Source organism: Ochotona curzoniae, unplaced genomic scaffold (genome assembly GCF_017591425.1).
Source record: "Ochotona curzoniae isolate NIBS_2020 unplaced genomic scaffold, NIBS_Ocur_1.0 contig_54, whole genome shotgun sequence".
Taxonomy (NCBI): Eukaryota; Metazoa; Chordata; class Mammalia; order Lagomorpha; family Ochotonidae; genus Ochotona; species Ochotona curzoniae.
In genome coordinates, this window is record NW_024466464.1 from 1,211,199 (window position 1) to 1,234,058 (window position 22,860).

The 22,860-nt window shown below is 56.2% G+C and overlaps 1 protein-coding gene and 1 long non-coding RNA gene across 2 annotated transcripts; one reads left to right on the plus strand and one right to left on the minus strand.

Moving 5' to 3' along the window:
* Positions 1-8,775: 8,775 nt before the first annotated feature.
* LOC121162791 lies at positions 8,776-10,315 on the minus strand. Its single transcript, XR_005884858.1, has 2 exons — positions 9,609-10,315; positions 8,776-8,813 (listed from the first exon to the last, which is right to left on the minus strand). It is a non-coding gene; the product is annotated as an uncharacterized LOC121162791 (long non-coding RNA).
* Positions 10,316-12,115: 1,800 nt separating this feature from the next.
* On the plus strand, positions 12,116-21,976 carry RBAK (RB associated KRAB zinc finger). The gene is given in 4 exon segments (XM_040990019.1): positions 12,116-12,169; positions 16,172-16,298; positions 16,441-16,593; positions 20,117-21,976. Coding segments are annotated over 4 exon segments (2,160 nt in total). The 5' UTR covers positions 12,116-12,130; the 3' UTR covers positions 21,958-21,976.
* Positions 21,977-22,860: the final 884 nt, after the last annotated feature.

Consider the following 22,860-nt stretch of genomic DNA (forward strand, 5'->3'; position numbering starts at 1 on the left):
GGATGGTTCAACATTCGGAAATCCATAAATGTTATAAACCATATCCAAAAACTGCAAAACAAGAACCACATAATAGTTTCAATAGATGCAGAAAAAGCTTTCGACAAAATCCAACACCTCTTCATGCTAAAAACTCTAGCCAAAGTAGGCATAGATCGGAAAATCCACAACATAATCAAAGCAATTTATGAAAAACCCAACGCCAGTATCATACTGAATAAAACAGTCTTTTTACCTCCACCATGCATGCTGGCTTTTCTGTCCCATCTTGCGTGCTGTCAGGTGGTCTTGCTGCAACTTGCTCCCTCGCTGGACCCTGAGCACTGATGGTGACTGACTCTTCACCTGCAAAGGGCCTTGGAGCGGGAGGCGTGGCCTGCACTGCAGTGCAGAGAGACCCAGGGTGCAAAGCTGGCACAGGCCTGTCGGTTAGATGATAGGGACAAGGAAAGTCAGCTCCTGGTTTAGTAACCAAACAAAGCTCCACAAGCACCAGGGCTGGGCCAGAGGCACACGCGGGAGGCTGACACCTCTGTGGGCAACACTGGGCAGCGGGGACATTCACCTGTGCTCAGGGAAGACACGACCTCCCCTCCCTCATGTGCAGGGTCCCACACCTGCGGTGGGGGGCACCTCTTCCTCCTCGGCTCCTGAGGCCAATGCACTCTCCCCTCCTGTCACCAGTTCACTGCAGGAAGACCCTGCTGGCCACACCCTGGCTGGCTGCTTCTGCTCCTTGCCTGCTATGTCTGCTCTCTCCAGCACTCCATACTTCCTGCTGGAGGCCAGACAGCCTGGAGTCTCTTTGGTGACAGTCCCCACCTGTCCCCTAGGCTCAGCAGGCTTCCTCTCTCTCTTTACACAGTCGTGCTCTATGTGCTCCACTGAATGGAGCAACAGCGTTTGATAGCATGCACCAGACACCCTCTGTGAAGACAGGGCCAGGGAGCCTGCCAGAGTATGGGGAAGTACAAAGGGGAGCTCCTGCCAACTCCAGAGCTTCCAAACATGGACTTCTTGATCACAAACACAGAGCTACAGAGAGGGACAGAGGGACAGACAGAGAGAAAGCTTCCATCTGCTGGCTTCCTTCCCTGAGGGCTGCAACAGCCAGCACTGTCCCAGGGAGAAGCCCACATTCCAGAACTTCATCAGGGTCTCCTGCACAGGTGACCATTCGGCTATCTACTGCTGCAGCTTCCCAGGTTGTGTTCACGCAGCTGCAAGGGAAACACAGCAGCCGGAACATGAACTGACATCTCTGTGAGATCTTCTGTGTTTGTGGGGAAGGGGGCAAGGAGGGGGCTGGCTCAGAGGCACATGCTCAGGAGGGAGGGAGGGAGCCATTGCTTTCCACTTCCCTCACGGTTGCCTGTCCATGGAATGTTTTGTGTGTTGTTTGGTTTTGTGCAGGTTGCCCTATCAGTGGGGCGATGTAGGTTGAGGAGGACCAGATGGCACAAGAGCCTCGATTCAGCTCCCAGCAGCGTGGCCATCCAGCCTGCGACCTAGCCGCCAGCTGAGGCACAAACAACATGGCCCCAACCTGGCACCACGAGAGCACAGCACCTGCCTCTGAAGATAGAAATTGGGACTGATAATATTAGGATACCTTATAATGATCAAAGAATCCATTCCGCAAGGACAGATCAGCAGAAGAAATACATATACGCCAAATGCAAAAGCAACTAGCTGCATAAAACAAACATGAATGAACATCAAGGGAGATACAATCCCCAATACAATTACACTGAGTGACTTTAATACGCAGTAACATCAATGCACAGATTTTAAAAAGAAAAAAAAAAATACCAGGAACTCAGCATCAAAACAACAGAACTCACCCAAACTCTACAGCAAATGGACTTAGCTGATATCTATAGAACCTTTCTTCACACTGACAGAGAATACACCTTTTTACTCATCAGTACAGGGAATGTTCTCCAGAATAGACTGAGTCATAGGTCACAAAACAAGCCTCAGGAAACATAAATAAAATCAAAATTATACCATGCATCTGTTCTGACCATCATGGAGTGAGCTAGAGACCAAGAAGTCAAAACAGCCAAGAAGACTTGCAAACACATGGAGGCTGAATAATATGATACTAAAACAGCAATGGATTAGAGGGGAAATGAAAAGGGAGATTTTAAAATTGCATGAAACCAATGAAGACACCAACACAACAGATCAAAACTGATGAGACACAATCAAGCCAGTGTCAAAATTCATCTCAATCCATGCTTACATTCAGAAACTAGAAAAGCATCAAGTAAATCCACTCTCCTTACAGGAGTCAGACAAACCAGACCAACAACAGCAAGCAATCCCAAGATCATGAAGGAAAAAGAAATCATCAAAATAGGGGAGGAAATAAACCAAAGAGACACCAAGACTACAGTTCATCAGCTCAATGCATCAAAGAGCTGGTTCTTTGAGAAAATCAACAAAATACACTCCCCACTAGCACAACTATTCAAAATAAGGAGGGAGAAGATACACATCAATAGCATCAGACATCAGAAAGGAAACATAACAACTGATACCTCAGACAGACAGACAATTCTTACAAACTATCACAAGCAACTCTACAGAAACAAATCAGAAGAGCTAGTAGACATGGATAGATTTTTGGACACACACGAACCACCAAGACTGAATCAAGAAGCACTTAACAATCTAAATAGACCTATAACATGCACTGAGATTGAATCAGTACTTAAAGCACTCCCAAACAAGAAAAGTACTGGACCACATGGCACCACTGCTGAACTCTCCCAAACACACCAAGAGGAACTGGTCCCAGTCCTCCACAAGCTTTTCCAAACTATAGAAAGACAGGCAATTCTTCCAAACCATTTCTATGAAGCCACTATCACCTTAATTCCAAACCCACATAGAGAAACAACAGAAAAAGAGAACTACAGACCGAAATCCTTGATGAACATAGATGCAAAGATCCTCAACAAAACACTAGCCGAGGGCCCGGCGGCATGGCCTAGCGGCTCAAGTCCTCACCTTGAACGGGCCGGGATCCCATATGGGAGCCGGTTCTAATCCCGGCAGCCCCACTTCCCTTCCAGCTCCCTGTTTGTGGCCTGCGAAAGCAGTCCAGGACGGCCAAAAGCTTTGGGACCCTGCACCCGCGTGGGATACCTGGAAGAGGTTCCTGGATCCTGGCTTCGGTTCAGCATAGCATCGGCCGTTGTGCTCACTTGGGGAGTTAATCATCGGACGGAAGATCTTCCTCTCTCTCTCTCCTCTCTGTATATCTGACATTCCAATAGACAAATAAATCTTTAAAAAGAAAAAAGTACATGAGAAATGGCTTGTTTTTATGCAAAATATTTTGAAGTTCATTTCTAGTTTGTTCAGAATATGCATTTCCATGCATTTGTTGAATTATGGTTCAAAAGTCCTTCTCCAGTTATATTCACCCAAAATTCACCTTTTCATACTCTGCTTTTTGTCTGAATCTTAACCCTGGTACTATTTACAACTTTGCCACTCGTTTGAATAGTACTTCCACCTTCATTCAAAGAAATGAACCCCCTTTCAAAGCTGGACGCATTCATTCTCTAGCTGCACACATGGATAGGGCTTGTGTGAAAGATTCGCAAAAAAAGACCTTCATTATCATTGGCTTACCAAACTAACCTTCTTTTAGAAAAAAAAAAAAATAGACCAAGGCAGCAACGACCAACCCATAATCATTAAGACGTCAAGTAAACTCCAGTGATACAATCTCTAACTTACTCTGGACCTTATATAGAAGCAAGGACATTCCAGGAGCAGGCTTTGGGCGCCATGATTCAAATGTCATTGGGCAACCTCCAGCCCCTTTCAGGGTAGACTGAGTCCTGCCCCGGTAGGAGTCCAGCTTCCTGCTGATGGGCACCCCAGGACGCAGCAGGCGACAGTGCAGTCCTTAGGTCCCTGCCATACATGTGAGAGACCCAGAACAAGTTCTCAGTTCCCTGCTTTGTTCTCACCCCACGGCAGCTGCAGCAGGCATTACAGGGTGAGTCCGTGCACGAGAGATCTCTGTCATCTCTCGCTGCCATTCAAATCAAATACACAGGAGAAGGAAAACTTAGTAAAACTCTGCTTCAAATGGTTGGGACTTCAGCAATATGAGAATGGCCGTGTGTTATTAAACTCATGAGGCTCTGACTCTGAGGAGAATTAGATTTTTACTGCCCTAGAAACTTAAGATCAGTAAACTGAGGGTGGGGATGGACAAGAAATGAGAAGAGCTTATATGATACTGCAGCAAGGTCACAAGCAAAGTCTTCATCAGATCAGAGTGGAACAGGATGCGACGACGACAAGAACCAAAATAACTGTAAGGACAGAGAAAAGCTGACAGAGCCAAAAAGGGAGATTTGAGGTCAGGCCTTCGATTCATCCAGTGCGTTCTAAAGGATCAGGGCATCGCTCACCAGCTGTGTAACTGCAACTCGCCTTCTCACAAGCTATTCAGGGATCCAATCTATGTAACTGCCCATTTTCTACCTTATTCAGTCTCACAGAGCACCCCACATCACCCACTTTATTTACATTAGACCATTATGGGAATATAAAGCAGAGAGTTAAATAAGCAGAAAGGCACAATATTAACTTTCAAAATCAATAGCAGTTAGGGGTAGAACCTACTTTCTCTTCAGACATCTATTTGGGATTTACATGTATTTTAGCTAGTACAGCTGGCAAAAAAGTAACAGGAAACCTCAGGCTCCAACCATCCACCACACCTGAAACAAACAAAACAGAGCAAAGACAGGAAGCTCTTCCCCCTCTCGCCTTAATCCTCCCAGGACCATGAGCAAACTAAGAAACAGCAACAATGAACTCATCACTGGTTCTCGGGTCATTCTAGATCTGTCTCAGTGAATGAAAGATGGTGACCAAGCTCTAGGCAATAGACGAAACTCCTATTAACCGTCCAAGGAACAAACATTATTCTGACCAGATCACCGCACACATGCCGGAAGCAGCGGGAGGAGCACACACCAGCCACCTAGCAGACCACGCCGCATCCTGCCTCCTGCCTTATTCTCCGGGACAGGCAATGCCTCTCTTGGTAAGACCAGCCAGGCCTTCGTTTCCAATCAACTGCATTCACTCCTCTCTAGACTCACAACCGCCTGTAACCACACCCTTGCTTCTCATTTGCCCAATACAGCAACATAACAATGTTTAAATCAACCTTCTACATAAACCCTGCTGCCAGAGGCGTGCACATTCCGGCATGGTCACTTTGGCCCGGCCCCTCCGGCGAGGACACGCCGGCCCCGGACCCTTTTGCGTGGACAACCCAGCATGGACCCCCCGGCATGGACACTCCGACCCGGCCCCGCCCGGCCCCCCAGCCGCCCCCGGCCCACCTCCCGCTCGCCCCGCCACAGCCGCTGCTCCGACACCGGGAAGCCCGTCTCGGCCAAGATGCGCTCCTTGAGCTCGCGCGCCGTCCCGGACGCCGGCACCGTCACGGTCCTGCAGCCCACGCAGCCGGGGACGACGGTCACCCGCACGACCTGCACCAAAGCTACAGGGACCCTCAGGCCAAGGGGGCCCCCCGCGCGGGCCGGCCGCGCCCCGGGGACGCCGCCTCCCTTACCTGTCCCCCTTCGCCGGCATCACCCGCGGCCGCCCCCGGGTCACCGCCGCAGGCCCGGCAGCCACAGTCCCCGCGTGGACCCGCCGGGCCGGAGCCTCAAGGGGCAGGCCGGTGGGGCGCCTGCGGCCCGGCTCCCTGCGCCGCGGCGGGGGAGAAACGTCCGAGCCCGCGGGAAATGTAACGGGAAAGCGCGGCTGAGGAGGAGGAGGAGCGGCAGGAAGGAGGCCGGGGTTCCTGCAGGAGGCGCCGCGGGCACGCGCCCGTTCCTCCGCCAGCAAGTGAGCGCAGGTGTGGTCCCGCCCCGCCCGCGGCCACGCCCCTCCCGCTAGTCCCGCCCAACGCGGCCTTCTGTTTAGCGCCAGCCCCGCCCTCGCTCCTGCCTGGCTCCGCCCAACGCGGCCTTCTGCTGAGAGCCAGCCCCGCCCTCGCTCCCGCCTGCGGCCACGCCCCACTCCTACCTGGCCCCGCCCTCGCTCCCGCCTGGCCCCGCCCCCGCTCCTACCTGCTAGCCCCGCCCTCGCTCCCGCCTGCGGCCACGCCCCCGATCCTACCTGGCCCCGCCCTCGCTCCCGCCTGGCCCCGCCCAGCCCCGCTTGCAACCTGCAGTGGTGCCTGTGCCCAGCTTGCAGCCAGGCAGTAGCATTTGCAGAAGGAAGGTCTAGACCAGAGAGGCAGGCTCCCTGAGCGTGTTCCACAGCGCCTTGAAATGCACAGTGAGACGTTTCCAAGGCCAACGTCTCCTCCACTCCAATGAGGTTTGCTTGTCTGGAGGAAACTTGGTCATGGTCTGTTAGCCATGAGGGGAACTCGGTGGTTACAAAGGACAATGAGTTTTCCATAGAGTCTTTTAAGGAAAAGAAGTAGGATAAGTGATTCAGCTGACTGGAGCAAGGATGGAGCAAAGCAACCCAGCAAAGAAAGCTACCTGAGGGTAGGAAAGCCACTCAAACGCAGCCTGAGACATGTTAAAGCTGTGGTGCTTTGGGGCAATGTGGTAATCCTATTATTAGTGACGTCGAGATCTCCCATCTACTGGGGTGCTCCTTGAAGGCAGAATCAGGAGTTGCACCCACTATTAACCACAGTTGCCATTTGAAAGTGCCATGTACCTAATAAGCTTTAGTGGGCATACCAACCCTTCCCATGGCTCCTTTCTTTCCATTTTAAATTCAGGAGACACCATGCAGCAGGAGTGGCAGCAGCTGGAGCCAGTGCAGAGGAGGACATACCAGGAGGAGATGCTGGAGAACTGCAGCCACCCGTGGCCATGGGTGAGGAGTGCCCCTCCTGAATGCCCACTGGGGGGCGCCGGCAGGCCACTTCATGCCCACTGGTGGTGCATAGGGTACAGATAAGTGCTCAGGAACCTGGCAGCCCAGCCCTGACCTGAGGGCCCTGCTTCTCCCAAACAGGAAGTGACCTCTCCAAGCCACGCGTGATCGTGAAGTTGAAGCTGGGAGAGGAGCCCTGGCTGGCGGACAGCGAGCTTCCCTGTCTGAGTCCTTTGGGTGAGCAACAAGACTGTTTACTGTCCCAGCCGAGGTGACAGCAGGACCTGTGTGCACGTGGCCCCAAGCTCCCTGCCCTCTGCTGGCACTGGCTGTGGCTCCAGCTCAAGATGTGGTCCACCTTGCCAGGGAGTTGGCTCTCACAGCCCTCAGGCCCCTCTTGGCCCTCCACTTGCTACTGGCAACCACCTTTGTTCGCAGACACCCCAAAGTCTTACAGGAAAATCACCATGAGACTTTTGTGTTCACCCTTCCTGGCTTGCATTTCCTCCCTGCTGGATGGCAGCTCCGCCCTCTCTCCTCTTCCCAACTCCACTTCCCCATTCAATGCTCAGTCAGGGCCTGTGCTGCCCAGGATTGAACACCTGCCCCCGGCCAACAGATGACCTGTAGCACTGACTGCCACGTGCACCCAGCACCTCAACTGTCTCCTGGGTGACCGGCCTGACAGCATGGCAGCATGGCAGTGCCAGGGCCTGTGCTGCTCTGTGCTCCCCACAGTGCCCAAGGACTTGAGTCACCAATCTCCTCCTCCATAATTTGTTTTTGAAAGATTTGCTTTATTTGAAAGGTGGATTCATAGAGAGAAGTAAAAACAGAGAGAGCTTCCATGTGCTAACTCACTCCCCATAAGCTGCAGCAGGACATTCCAAAGCCAGAAGCCAGGTGCTGCTTCTGGGTCTCCCAGTGGGTGGCAGGGTTCCAAGCACCTGGACCATCCTCTACTGCTTTCCCAGGTGCATTAGGCAGGATCTGGGTCAGAAATAGAGCATCCTGGACACGAACCAGTTTCCATATGGGAGGCTTAGCTTGCTGTGCCATGGTATATTTTTGGTTTCTGGCTGTTGTTGCTGTGCAAGGCCACTGTCCACACATTGTCACCATCTGCATATTCCCACTGTCCATGTGTTCTCATGGCCCACGCACCTTCACTGTCACGTGTTCTCACTGTCCACACGTTACCACTGTCCATGCATCCTGTACCGAGAGATGGGCTTTCTTCCTCAGCTACCTGGCCAACGACATGGAAGAGGACAACGAGGCCCCCAAGCAGGCCATCTTCGCATTCCTCTACGGCAAGAACTACACTCAACAGCCCTTCTTCGACAACTGCACCTGCAGTTCATGCGCTGCCTGGGCTGGAAGGCCTGGGTCACCCTGCAGGAGTGTGAGGAGGTGGGTGAGGCTGGGGCGGCTTGAGCAGGACCCAGGAGCAGGGCTGCAGGGCCCGGGCTTGGGATCTGGAGGTAGTGAGAAGGGCCAGGGAGGAGTCTCTGAGGGAACGTTTGTCTTTCCAGATCCAAGCCTATGACCCAGAGCTCTGGGTGTGGGGGCGAGACCGGGCCCTCCTAGGCTAAGCTGCTGCACAGAAGCAGGGGGCTGGCCGCTGATGCACGTTGGGCCGTGAGCTGAGTGGTTAGGGTCCGGGATTGGGCATGGGCTCTCCTGTTGGCGAGTGGCCCACCTCAGGCCCAGAGTCAGGGATCCCCACTGACAGGTCGAGGATGGCTGAGGACCAGAGTTCAGAACCAAGGGCCAGGGCGCCAGGGAGTCTGTCTCCCAGCCCACCCGTGGGGACTGAACTGGCTGCGAGTCACGTCTGACTGGGTCTCTCCTGCTTCCAGGTCGGTGAGCCCAGGGGAGACGTTCTTCAGCAACAGCAGCAGTCGAGACACCAAGGGCCACTGCGAGACAGGCGACAGGCCTGCTGGCCGACAGTCTGGAACAACCCAGACTCTTCGACAACAGCGTCCCCGCCAAGTACTCCTGGCAGCTGTGGGCACTCCCGGGGCTGTGCGGTGGGACAGGCATTCTATCCACTTCCATTCTGGCCCGACACTCCAACAAATTGGCACAATTGATCTCCTTCCCTGAGACAGCAGCTGCAATCCTGTTGATTGTTTACTGATTACTGAGTTCTTTTCATCTCTCTGGTTGCAACAGTCGAAATCCCTCGGAATGGATCAGCACTGGAACCCATCATTTGGGTGAACTGCACTCCAATTTTAGTCATATTTCATACAGAGTTCATATTCTATATTTCGCTCAGTATGTTATATACATTTTCTCATCTATTTAAAAAGTATTGGTAAACTTTTTTGTAAATGCTATTTTTTGAAACAATATGTTAAATGTATTACAAATAGTTTTGACATATCCACTGTTGTGAAAACGTTGCTTCTATATAGTTCTGTGTTGCCATTGTATCTTTTACACGTTATTTACATGGAGTTTTGTTCCACTTTAAGAATTTTTCTTTACCTCTTATGCTTATATAATCTACTACATAGCAAATCCTGTAAATTCCAGAATGAGTGTTTGTGGAGATAATGGATGTTTGTTAGTGACTTTTGCCGAGATTCCCTTGTCAGTTTCATCAGGCCTTGACACCTTGAACTTGAAGGAGGACCGTGGTCTGTATGTGAGCGGAGAACGTGAACTACACCTCTTGGGGTCATGTAATAAAACAGTCTTCTTACCTCCACCATGCATGCTGGCTTTTCTGTCCCATCTTGCGTGCTGTCAGGTGGTCTTGCTGCGCCATGGCGTGGTGGTCCCTTGACTCCCTCGCTGGACCCTGAGCACTGATGGTGACTGACTCTTCACCTGCAAAGGGCCTTGGAGCGGGAGGCGTGGCCTGCACTGCAGTGCAGAGAGACCCAGAGTGCAAAGCTGGCAGGGGCCTGTCGGTTAGATGATAGGGACAAGGAAAGTCAGCTCCTGCTTTGGTCCCCAAACAAAGCTCCACAAGCACCATGTCTGGACCTGTTGTGAGCCAGAAGCCATTCCTTCCTTTTGGGACTTGGCGGCTGGGGCCCCGCCACTTCTACCTTCCTCGGCCACCTTTCCAGGAACACTAGCACGCATCTGGATGGGAAACTCTCCAGTACGGACGCACTTGAGTTCACAGTTCGAGGGGCAAGTACTTGCAGTTGAGCATCAGTTAACGGTCAAGTCAGGGACAAGCATTTCAGTGGCTGTTTCAGGAGCGGCGCGTTGACCTTTGGGAAATGTAGTCCTGGGACTTGCCCTGGGACATAGGGGGTGGCCCTGGGAGGCAGCTTCCGGTGCCCGGTCGCGCATGTGCACGCCCCCTAAACGTTCTGTACATCCACGCGTGCGCGGCGCGGCCGCACTGCCCAGGCTTGCTGTCCTGTCCCTGTGATGTTGCAGGCCCCATCTCCCGGGCTTTCCTGGCGTGGGTGAGACCCGAGCGCTCCTGCGGGGTTGAGTGGCTCCACCGGCCGAGGTCCCACGGGGAACAGGGAGCGCGACCCCGGGAGCGCACGGCGCGGGACGGTGAGTCCTCGGCGGGCGGACAGGGCCCCGGGAGCGCCGCCTGCCCCAGCTGAGCCCCGGAGGTGCAGACCCGGCCCCTGGGAGAGGCCTGGGGGACCCGCGGGGCAGGTGGTGGGCACTGCCCGGAGCCCCATGCTTGTAGGTGGTGGGCACTGCCCGGAGCCCATGCTGGGTAGTTTGTGGACACTGCCCGAAGCCCCTGCTGGGTAGGTGGTGGGCACGGGTCCGGAGCAGCCTGAAGGGATAGTTGGTGGGCACGGGCCCAGAGCCCCCTACGGGGCAGGTGCTGGGCACTGCCCGGAAGCCCCGCGGGGTAGTTTGTGGACACTGCCCGGAGCCCCTGCGGGGTAGGGTACTGGGCACGGGTCCGGAGCAGCCTGAGGGGTAGTTGGTGGGTACGGGCCCAGAGCCCCCTGCGGGGCAGGTGGTGGACACTGCCCGGAGCCCGTGCTGGGTAGGTGGTGGGCACTGGCTGGGAGTGGACGGGAGGGTGGCGTCGCTTCTGGAGCAGTGCCCCTGCAAGGTCGTTCCCACTCCTCCCTTCACCAGCGGGTCCTCGGTGTCCCTAAACGTCCCTCCGTGTCTGGCTGCCCCTCGCGTCTGTCCTGATGGCGTTCCGCCTTAGAATCAGGGGAAACACGTGGCAGCTTTAATGTCTTAGTGGGAAAGCAGGGTAGGAAGAAGGCGACAGGCACCCTTGGCAGTGACCTGTGTCAGCTTGTCACGGGGCAGAGTGGCAGGGCTGCCTCCTGCTGGACGAAGGTGAGGGGCGCTGAGAATTGGGGTGACTTGGCAGAGGGCACTGAGTGTGTGTGTGGCTTGGCTCATGGTGCCACTCCGGAGTCTTACCTCGCCAGCGTCCTGCCCACCATGGCCCCCTTGGTTCTCTTCCCCCTCCCCGACCCCCATTTCCCTGAAAAGCAGAGTGACAAGAGGCAGAGAGAAGCTTCCATGTGCTGCTTCACTTCCCACGCGGCTGCCACGGCTGGGGCTGGTCCAAGCCCGAGCCAGGAGCTCCGTTGCAGTCTCCCCTGTGGATGGCAAGGACCCTGGGACTCGGGCCGTCTTCCCTGGCGCATGAGCTGGGAGCTGGTTCCGATCCATAACATCTGGGACTCCATGCAGCTCGGACCTGGGACACCCATGTTGCAGGCTGCAGCGGCACCACCTTCTGTGCCACACTGCCAGTCCCACCCCATCTGTCCCCAGGAACAGCTGGGTGCTAGGCAAGGCTGGAGCCAGGAGCCAGGAGCTCCCTGCGGGTCTCCTACATGGAGGTCAGGAGTTCAGTTCCTTGGGCCATTACCCGCAGCTTTCCCAGGCACAGGGAGCTGTGTTGGCAGTGGGGCAGCAGGACTCCAGCCAGTGAGCACGTGAGATGTGGGCACAGAGGTGGCGGCCCAACGCTGTCGTGCCACAGACCCAGACCCCTCCCATTTGCTTCTTGTACTGCCCGAGGACATCTGCTTGTGACAGGTGTCCCGGTCAGTCCTGACCAGAGAGGCTCATGCTGCTCGCCATCACCGAATGGTGTGGGGGCCCGCAGGGGCAGGTGTGGGGGCCCACAGTCACCCTGCCAGCCCCAGCCGAGCGTCCACGGCGGGCCTCCGTGTGCTGGGCATGTCTGCCTGCACAGGCCGCCAGGCCCCCGAGCTCAGCGCCCGCCTCCTCTCTTCCCCTAGGTCCGCTGTCAGCCGGCTCCATGCTGACCCAAAAGCCTCAGAAAATGAGCCGATCGCAGGTGAGTCTCCGGGTGCTGTGTGTTTGCTCCCGCGGTGAAGAAAGAGGAAGCTCCAGATCACGTGAAACACACCCTCACTGCAGAGGGGGGTGAGCTGGGAGTCTTGGTCGCCTCTGCATGCCGGCGGGGGCCACTGGGCACTGGGTCAACGAGGGACTTCTCGTTGTTCGTGAGTTTTCCATGTTGCCACGTTCGTGGAAGTGTTTCCGGGCTGGAGCCAGTGAAGTGGCCTGTGACCTCGTGCAGTAGGAACCGTGGCGTCCTTGCCACACGCGCATCCGTGCGGCTCACAGAAGCCCAGGGCCTGCTGCCCAGGGAGAACTTGATGTGGACGTGCTTGGCCTGCCGGGCCAGGGGTGAGCCCTGGGAGGGTGACCGGTGCCTCACCTGCCAAGGATTTCTGTCCGTGGGGCTGAGTGGGCCCCACAGCTGACCACGCAGGTTTCCTCTCGTCCCACGTTTCCCACGTGGTGTGGCCTCTCGCCACTTTCCTGCCGGGGATTTGTTTCATGATCAGCTCTAGGCGGCTTTGTCCAGTACCTCGCCGGACGAGCCTCTGACGTCTGCTGTTTCTACGTCTGTGTCTTCCCCGTAGTCTCCATTTCCCTTGACTTTGAAAAGACATGAATCAGCGAGCAAGGACCACGCCAGGCCCAAGACAGGAGCTGGGAATTCCATCGGGGTCTCGCGTGTGCCTGGGCCCAAGTGATGAGCCATCACCTGCGGCCTGCCAGCGTGGGTGATGGTAACAGGAAGCTGGGCTTGGGGAGCAGCCAGGCCCAGGTGCCAGGCATCTGTGCGGAATGTGGCCGTGAGGCCCAGCGCCCACCCCCGTGTTTGTCTTTCCACACCCTAGGGGTCTTTCCTTAAGGTCCAGCATCCTGTGTTCTGAAGTCACGTGGTCCTCGTGGACAGAGAGCTCGTGTTGCTCTTGGTCACCAAGTTGCAACAGCAGCTGCCCTGGCGGGTCTCTTGTGCGTCCTTGCCCCCGTCTAGCGTTTCAAAAAACCGGGTTGTGTGTCTTGGTTTGCCAGTTTGGACTGTGTTGACGTGTTTTATCTTACTCTTTGTGGAAATCAGTCCATTGACAAGGTGGAGGTCTGGCTTATGGAGGGCAGCCTAGCAGGCGTGCTGTGCCCAGGAGGCAGTGGCCAGTAGCACCCTTGGGAGGTTTCCCCAGGTTCTGGTGGCAGTGAGCATGCACGGGCTTGGCCGGCAGGAGGCGCTGCGGGTGGGGTGGGTTTTCCACGAGGGTGAGGCCTGGTTTACACACAGGGGCAGAGACAAGGTCTGTGAGGAGCAGCCCGCTGAGGACTCCATGGACACGGCCGGGGTGTCAGGGGGAGTGCTGGGTCCAGGCCCGCACGTTGTGTTTCTGACCTAGCTCCCCTGCTGATGCATCTGGGGACCTGCGGATTGTGGCCCAAGTGCTGGGGTCCCTGCACTCACGTCGGGGACTCAGGTGGAGCCCCTGGCCCCAGCTGTCACACCATTTCAGAAGTGAACCCCAGGATGGAAGCTCTCTCACTCTCGTTCTCTTGGTCCTGGTTTCTCCTGCTGTATCACTCTGCCTTTCAAAAGACGTTTCTGAGGACATGTTGGGACAGTCTGTCCAGGCGAGGGCCATGTAGGTGGACAAGAAAGGACTGCAAGGGCGCCTGCCGTGGGCGCTGAGGCGGGAGGCTGTACGTGCGCATCACCCGCGTGACCTGGGGCCTGGGCCGGCAGCTCTGGCCGCAGCCCTGAGACAGGACTCCTTGTGGGTGTGCATGCGTCAGTCACTCGGGGAGCAGACACTGCAGGTAAAGGCTCAGCCGGCAACACCAGCATCCCATGAGGCCGCCAGCTCGTGTCCCGGCTGCTCCACTTCTGACCAGCTGTCTGCGAGTGGCCTGGGAAAGCAGCAGAGGATGGCTCAAGTACTTGGCCCCTGTTGCCCACGTGCAAAATCCAGAAGAAGCTCCTGGCTTCAGCCTGGTCCAACTGCAACCTTTGCTGGCATTTGTGGAGTGAACTGGACGGTGGAAGATCTCTCCCTCGCTGCCTCTCAGTAATGTCCTGCTGACTGGCTTACCCTCCATTGTCATTGCTGACCTCCCCAGGCTGTGCCCTGGGCTCCAGGGCTGCCGTCTTCATGGAACGTCCGGGCTGACTGGCACAGCCCGCTCACCTTTCACTTGCTCCCTCTTTGCATTTTTACACCTTTTTAAGATTTATTTTTTTTTTATTGGAAAGTTAGCTTTAACGAGAGGAGGAGTTCCATCCGATGATTCACTCCCCAACTGGCCACAATGGCCAGAGCTGAGCCAATCTGAAGCCAGGAGCCAGGCGCTTCTTCTGGGTCTGCCATGCGGGTGCAGGGTCCCAAGGCTTTGGGCCGTCCTCAACTGCTTTCGCAGGCCACAGGCAGGGAGCTGGATGGAAAGCAGGTCAGCTGGGACATGAACCAGTGCCTATATGGGATCCCAGTGTGTGCAACACGAGGACTTCAGCCGCTAGGCTACCGTGCCGGGCCCTCGCATCTTCCTTAATTATTTCTTTGCATCTACTTGGAAGGTGGACTGACAGAGGGAGGAAAACAGCTTCTATCTACAGTACCACTCCCAAATGCCAGAGCTGACCCAAGCCCGAGCCCAGCGCCCAAAATGCCCCCCAAATCTCCCACGAGGGGGAAGGGGCCTGTTTGACACTAGCATCCTCCATCATCCCCCAGTTTGCACCGGCAGGAAGCCAGAATGAAAGTTGAGGAGCCGGGACTTGAACCTGCGTTCCTATGGGATGCACATGTTCCAGGCAGGAGCCTGACCCATAGCGCCACAGCACCCACCCCTGAACCCTCTTCTTACAAAGTTACATTTATGTTACTTGAGAGAGTCTAGACAGGGAGATCTTCCATCTACTGGTTAAACCCCACAAATGGCTGCAGCTGCTCCAGCTGAGCTGCTCCTAAGCCAGAAGCCAGGGGTTTCGTCCAGGTCTCCCACGTGGGTGCAGGGGCCAAGCATTTGGGCCATTCTCCACCACCTTCCCAGGCCAGCAGCGTGGAGATGGGTCTAGTGGGCAGCCAGGACTCCAACCAGTGTCCATATGGGATGCCAGTGTGTAGGCAGAGGGCTAACTTGTTGCACTACTGGCGCCTGCACCTTCCTTTTCAAAAGTGTGCTCTTGTAGGTAGCACATTGTTCCATCTTGCCTTTTTCCCCGAGTCAGTCTGACAGTTCTGCATGTTAATTGGGCTTTGTCGGCCATTCACTTGTACTGTGCTGAGGGAGAGGTTGGGCTCCAGTGTGCTGCTTCCGGTTTGTCCCCGTTGGGTTGTCAGTGGGAAGGCGGCTGTGGGAATGGTGGCTGCTTCGGGGTTGCTGGTGTGCTGCTGCAGTGTGTCCCAGCTCAGCAGGAGCTGCTTTCCTGGGTCCCTCTTGTTGCCTTGGATTTCCACGCGCAGTGTGCACACAGCAGTCCACACTTATGTTTTAAATGACCGCTTGTGTGATGCCCTTTGCTGGAGTAGATTCCTGCTGTTGGCCGGAATCCCAGACGTGTGCTGGTTCAAGTCCAGCAAGCCTCCACCTTTGATCCAACTCCCTGCTTATGGCCTGGGAAAGCAGCAGAGGACGGCCCAGCTCTGGCCGTTGTGGCCATTCAGGGAGAGAATCAGCAGGTGATTCTCTGTATCTTTATCTCTAGTTGTCTCTCGTCTCTCTAACTCTGCCTTTCCATTTTTATTTGAAAAAAAATCTAAAAAGAAAAAGGAGGTGACAGGAGAAGTCCAGCAGCTGGTGGGCTGGCCGTGTGCACTGTGGCCCCTGGCCGTGAACAGCACAAGGGTGGAGGTCAAGGAGTCTGGTGGGGGATCATGGTGGTGGGTGTTCGTCACCCTTGGGTTGTTGCGGCTGGGCTGGCTCTGGGTGTCATGTCTGGCACAGGGCAGAGCCCCGAGGCAGAGCGGGCACCAGGCGACCCCACACACATGTCCCACTTGGTGTCTCGCTGCCGTTGCAGGGGCCCGTGTCGTTCAAGGACGTGGCCGTGGGCTTCACACAGGAGGAGTGGCAGCAGCTGGAGCCAGTGCAGAGGAGGACATACCGGGAGGTGATGCTGGAGAACTACAGCCACCTCGTGGCCGTGGGTGAGGAGTGCCCCTCCTGAATGCCCTCTGGGTGACGCCGGCAGGCCACTTCATGCCCACTGGGTGGTGCATAGGGTACAGATAAGTGCTCAGGAACCTGGCAGCCCAGCCCTGACCTGAGGGCCCTGCTTCTCCCAAACAGGAAGTGACCTCTCCAAGCCACGCGTGATCGTGAAGTTGGAGCTGGGAGAAGAGCCCTGGCTGGTGGACAGCGAGCTTCCCTGTCTGAGTCCTTTGGGTGAGCAACAAAACTGTTTACTGTCCCAGCCGAGGTGACAGCAGGACCCGTGTGCACGTGGCCCCAAGCTCCCTGCCCTCTGCTGGCACTGGCTGTGGCTCCAGCTTAAGATGTGGTCCACCTTGCCAGGGAGTTTGCTCCCACAGCCCTGAGGCCCCTCTTGGCCCTCCACTGGCAACCACCTTTGTTTGCAGACACCCCAAAGTCTTACAGGAAAATCACCATGAGACTTTTGTGTTCACCCTTCCTGGCTTGCATTTCCTCCCTGCTGGATGGCAGCTCCGCCCTCTCTCCTCTTCCCAACTCCACTTCCCCATTCAGTGCTCAGTCAGGGCCTGTGCTGCCCAGGATTGAACACCTGCCCCCGGCCAACAGATGACCTGTAGCACTGACTGCCACGTGCACCCAGCACCTGAACTGTCTCCTGGGTGACCGGCCTGACAGCATGGCAGCATGGCAGTGCCAGGGCCTGTGCTGCTCTGTGCTCCCCACAGTGCCCAAGGACTTGAGTCACCAATCTCCTCCTCCATAATTTGTTTTTGAAAGATTTGCTTTATTTGAAAGGTGGATTCACAGAGAGAAGCAAAAACAGAGAGAGCTTCCATGTGCTAACTCACTCCCCATAAGCTGCAGCAGGACATTCCAAAGCCAGAAGCCAGGTGCTGCTTCTGGGTCTCCCAGTGGGTGGCAGGGTTCCAAGCACCTGGACCATCCTCTACTGCTTTCCCAGGTGCATTAGGCAGGATCTGGGTCAGAAGTGGAGTATCCGGGTCTCGAACCAACATCCATCTGGGAAGCTTGGGAGGCTTAGCTTGCTGTGCCATGGTGTATTTTTGGTTTCTGGCTGTTGTTGCTGTGCAAGGCCACTGTCCACACATTCTCACCGTCTGCATATTCCCACTGTCCATGTGTTCTCATGGCCCACGCACCTTCACTGTCACGTGTTCTCACTGTCCACACATTCCCATTCTTGTTTCTTCTGCTGTTGGTGTGGACCTTGCTCCCCTCTTGTGTTTGCACGAATCATCTTTAGAAGTTGCCAGATGTGCTCAGCTGCACACAGGTTCACTCAGCAGCTGGAGGAGGGAAGCCCAGACCTGTCCCGTTGCATGTGGCCCCTGTTGCATGGCCCGGGGTGCCCAGCCGAAGCACCTGCGTTTGCTCAGTTTCTCGTCAGGTTCTTTTGGGTTTGTGTGTCTCAGTGTCCTTCATGCCAACAACTGTCCCTTTGGTGTGCCCTTCCCCTGCCTGGGTGATGCCTGCTCTCCCTCCTTCCCTTCCATGCATGCCTTTGTTGTCCAGTTCTGTTTTGCAAAGCACATAGCCTGGAGTCAGCATGTAAAAGTGGCAAAGCTGTTGCTTGGGAAGCCCGACCACTCCCAGGAAGCCTGGGTCCAGTCCTGGGTGCTCCAGTTCTGACGCAGCTCCCTGCAGCTGTGCACCCGGAGCGCAACAGTTGGCTCCAGTGCTTGAACCTTCCACTCATGTGGGAGAGCCAAATGGAGCTCCAGGCTCCTGGCTTTGTCCTGGCCCAGCCCAGTTGTTGGAGACATTTGGAGAAAGATTTCCATCAGTTTTTCTGCCTGTCTCTGTCCGCCTCTGCGTTTCAAGCAAAAAAGTAACAGCTTCAAGTTAGTGGCTCCGCACCTTCGCTGGTTTGCCAAGTGTGCTGCAGTGTGCTTAATCTGATCGTTGTCCGGGTGATCTTGACAACAGAACCCTTTACAGTTGTACCTCCAAGGGTACCTCCTGGCACACCCCTTCTTCCTGTCCACTCTGCCACAGGGCAGGCAGTCGGGGCTCTGGGCCCATGGGAGCAGCTGGCGGTCGTTGCTCCAGCTCGCAACACCTGCTGTGCACCACGCCGCAGGACAGGCCAGGCCAGCAACAGAGCGGCCACTTCCCGTGGAGCCGGGCAGTGAGGGGGTGGCCGCACTGCTGAGAGCCCCGGTTCTCAGGTGGGCGTGCTTGCACAGGCAGGCACTGTGGGTCAGGCTGTGAGCTGCCACTGTTTCCATTTAGAGTTGACCAAGGGGAAATGGCAAGTGGGAAGGAGTGCTTGCAGGTTATGGGGTCGGGCTAGCAGATGAGGGCACAACTGTGTGGGCAAGTGTGGAATTCACCTTTTAGCTGGAGGCTTGTGTCCTGAGCCCCGTTACACACAGGGCTGGTGTGGGACACTGCCAGCATGTATGGCAAAGAGCCCAAGTGAGGTGGCAGGACGTTGGCAGATGTTCTCCATCCTGGCCTTCAGAGCCAGGCCAGGGAGCTCACAAGGCCAGCAGTGGGTGTGGGAGCTGGGCCAGGGCACAGCCTGGGCTCCCGTGGGGCTGGGCCAGGGAGCTCACAAGGCCAGCAGCGGGTGTGGGAGCTGGGCCAGGGCACAGCCTGGGCTCCCGTGGGGCTGGGCCAGGGAGCTCACAAGGCCAGCAGTGGGTGTGGGAGCTGGCCAGGGCACAGCCTGGGCTCCCGTGGGGCTGGGCCAGGAAGCTCACAAGGCCAGCAGCGGGTGTGGGAGCTGGCCAGGGCACAGCCTGGGCTCCCGTGGGGCTGGGCCAGGGAGCTCACAAGGCCAGCAGCTGGTGTGGGAGCTGGGCCAGGGCACAGCCTGGGCCCTGTGGTGCCCATGCCCCCAGGATCCTGTCAGGAAGGCCACGCTGGAGAGTGACTTCTCCATGTCCTATGGGTGTTTGGCAGCTGAGTTCGGATGCAGCACAGACAGCGTTGTCCTAGGGTCCCTGGGACAACACTGGTAACCTAGAGGGTCCCAGAGTGAAATATGGCAGAACAAAAGCTGCGATTGCAGGGACGCTGTCTTTAGAGCACGTGGAGCCCAGGGGAGTGAGAACTCAAGATGTTCAGGTTCAGTGAGGGCGCTGTGATGGGATGGGCTGGCTGTGGAGAAGCAGGGCAGTGGCTTGGTGATGTGAAGGCACTTGAAGTGCGTGACTAAGGTTAACACATACTCGAGTTGGCTGTCAGGTGTTGGGAGTGTGGCGGTGCCCCGGTGTAGTGTGACATGGGTGCCACTGCCCACACTGCAGAGCTGACATCACGTCCCAGCACCCCAGAGAGGAGCTGCTGACAGGCCAGAGCTGAGGCGGGCTGCTCCAGCGTCCGCCTCTTCAGCCCAGTGTGCGCGGCACAGGCGGGAATGGGTATGATGGGTACACACTTGTAGCTGGTGTTGGCTCGGATTCCAAGTATCCCCAGGGCGTGACTGTATCACAGACGCATCGAAGAACCAGTGTCTGCTCTTGCCTGTGTTCCTCATCCAGGGAGATGTCTTAGCTGTCTGTGTGTAAATTTATGAAGGTGTCTGATTCACTGTGTAGTTAGGTTCGCTTTTTCCCCATGCCAGGTCTTATCCCACACCATGCTTTGCCTGTGCCTATCGTAAGTCAGGCTTGTGCGTGTAAGCTCACGTGTATGTTACGGTGCAAATCTAAGGACAGAGCGAGTGGTCCGTGTGTAACAGGTCAGCCCTCTGCTGGCAGCTGCACCTGTGTCTGCAGGGTCACATGTCGCTTTCCTCTTGTCCGCCTTATAGACGCCTGCAGAACCCGGGACCTGCCAGCAGGACCCCGTGCCCCTGAGGACAGCCAGCACGCGGCTGAGGAGAGAGATAGCACGGTGGGTAACGCTCAGCATGCTAACACCGGCGCTGCTCCTGCGGGCACAGCAGGGCACACGTGCATCTCGTGTGGGAAGGGTTTCCACTCCACCACGGAGTTGATCAGCAGTGATGGGAGCTATGCACGGGAGAACGGTGAGACGTGCGATGCGTGTGGGTCGGGCTGTCCTGGGCAGAAGCCCTGGGAGGGCACCTGCCCTCGTGACCTGGAGCGTGGCCTGCAGAAAACACGGATTTTGGAGAAGGCCTTTGATTATAACGAGTGCTTAGCAGCAGCCCTCGGTGATAAAGCCATCTTCCTCACCCAGAAGAGCAGCTGCGTGGTGACTGAGCCCTGTGAGTGGGGGGGTGCCTCGCCAGGGCTCCTCCAGGTGCCAGATATGGACACGTGTGCCCAGGACCAGGTGGAAATGAAGCCCTTTGAGTGTGCCGAGTGTGGGAAGTCCTTCTGTAAGAAGTCCAAGTTCATCATCCATCAGCGGGCACACACGGGCGAGAAGCCCTATGCATGCAGCGTGTGTGGGAAGTCCTTCAGCCAGAAGGGGACCCTCACAGTGCACCGGCGCTCGCACCTGGAGGAGAAGCCCTACAAGTGCAGCGAGTGCGGCAAGACCTTCTGCCAGAAGCTGCACCTCACGCAGCACCTGCGGACGCACTCGGGCGAGAAGCCCTATGTGTGCGGTGAGTGTGGCAAGACCTTCTGCCAGAAGACGCACCTCACGCTGCACCTGCGGAACCACTCCGGGGAGAGGCCCTACCCGTGCGCCGAGTGCGGTAAGTCCTTCTCCCGCAAGTCTGCCCTCAGCGACCACCAGCGGACGCACACCGGGGAGAAGCTGTACAAGTGCGAAGAGTGTGGCAAATCCTACTACCGCAAGTCCACCCTCATCACGCACCAGCGCAGCCACACAGGCGAGAAGCCCTACAAGTGCAGCGAGTGCGGCAGGGTCTTCTCACGCGTGTCCTACCTCACCGTCCACTACAGGAGCCACCTGGAGGAGAAGCCCTGCGAGTGTGCCGCGTGCGGTAAGACCTTCAACCTGAACTCGGCCTTCGTTAGGCACCAGAAGGTCCACGCTGAACAGAAGGCCCGCGCGTGCGGGGCCTGCAGTCAGCCGTCCCCACTGTCCCGTGACACCGGCCAGCAGACGGCCTGCTTAGGAGAGGAGCCGTACGAATGTAGCGAGTGTGGGAAAAGCCTGCAGCCCCCGGCGGCGCTCAGCGGGCCCCAGGCACCAGCCCGAGCAGACAAGTCATACGGGTGCAACATCTGTGGGAGGGCCTTCTCGGACTTGGCTCACTTCACTGTGCATGCCAGGAGCCACCCGGAGGAGAAGCCTTATGGATGCCCCGAGTGTGGGAAAACCTTCTCCCACAACTCCTCGCTCTTCCGGCACCAGCGCGTGCACACGGGCGAAAAGCCCTTCCAGTGTTACCAGTGCGGGAAGTTCTTCTCGCAGAAGTCCTACCTCACTATCCACCACCGCATCCACTCTGGGGAGAAGCCCTACGGCTGCAGCAGGTGCGGGAAGGGCTTCTCACGCATGTCCAACCTCACCGTGCACTACCGGAGCCACTCGGGCGAGAAGCCCTATGAGTGCCGCGAGTGCGGGAAGGCCTTCTCGCAGAAGTCCTACCTCACTGTCCACTACAGGACCCACTCCGGAGAGAAACCGTATGCGTGTGCCGAGTGCGGGAAGAAGTTCCACCACCGCTCTGCCTTCAACAGCCACCGGAGGACCCACGGGCCGGGGGCCGGGGGCGTGCTTGCCAGGGGGCACCTCTGACGGCCCCGTGGGCAGAGGTACTCATGCCCAGTTGTCACTGTGATCCGGGCTTCCGTGGCTGAGCCTTCCGGAGAAGACCACAGCGCGCACACGCCTCGCAGGACACTTGGTGATTTATCCAGGAATGAAAATGTATACATATTTAATATTTATTTTGGGTTCCAGCTGTATTTACATATCAGGGACTCAAATCAGGCCTGTTGATAGGATGACTGTAGAAGGGATGTTAAACGTTAACGCACAAAGCCATATTTCTGATGTGAAGTCACCATGTGTGGGGACGCAGCCAGGGGCTGTCCTGCGTGAGCCGCCTTTATTCAGAAACCGTCAGGTGGGAAGACTGTGGCATTAAATCACTGCACCGCAGGCCCTGCCCTGTGCATAAGGTTTAGTCTCACTGGAGTGTTGGGGTGGCCAGCGGCACTGGCAGGATACAGGGTTGAGATGGTCAAGCTGAGCCCAAAGTAGGAAAAACATCATTTTTCAGGTAGAGAGATTTATAAATGGATTTTAGTGGATGCTTAGTAGAGGCAGTGATTACACATTTCCAACTTCGCCTGCTTAAAACATTAAAAAAAAAAAGTTTAAATGTTTTGATAAGCTGCATAGTTTGAAATGATTCAAGTCACTTTGCATGAAAGAACACATGCAGTGTTTATGCTCTTCAGGCCTGTGCCCCAGTGTCCCACCCACTTCCATGTCACCCACCGGCTTGGACGCAGAGAGAGCCAGCGATACCAGCTCAGTACTCTTAGCCTGAATGTTTGTTGCATAAACGTGTGGCCATTTTGTTCATGGTCCCTTTCCCCCAGCACTTTGGGACATGTTAGTTCGTTTCCAGAAGACTCGTTTTGGTTGGTTAACTCTCTGTCTTTCCTCTGTTCCTGCTGGAGGAGTGGATGC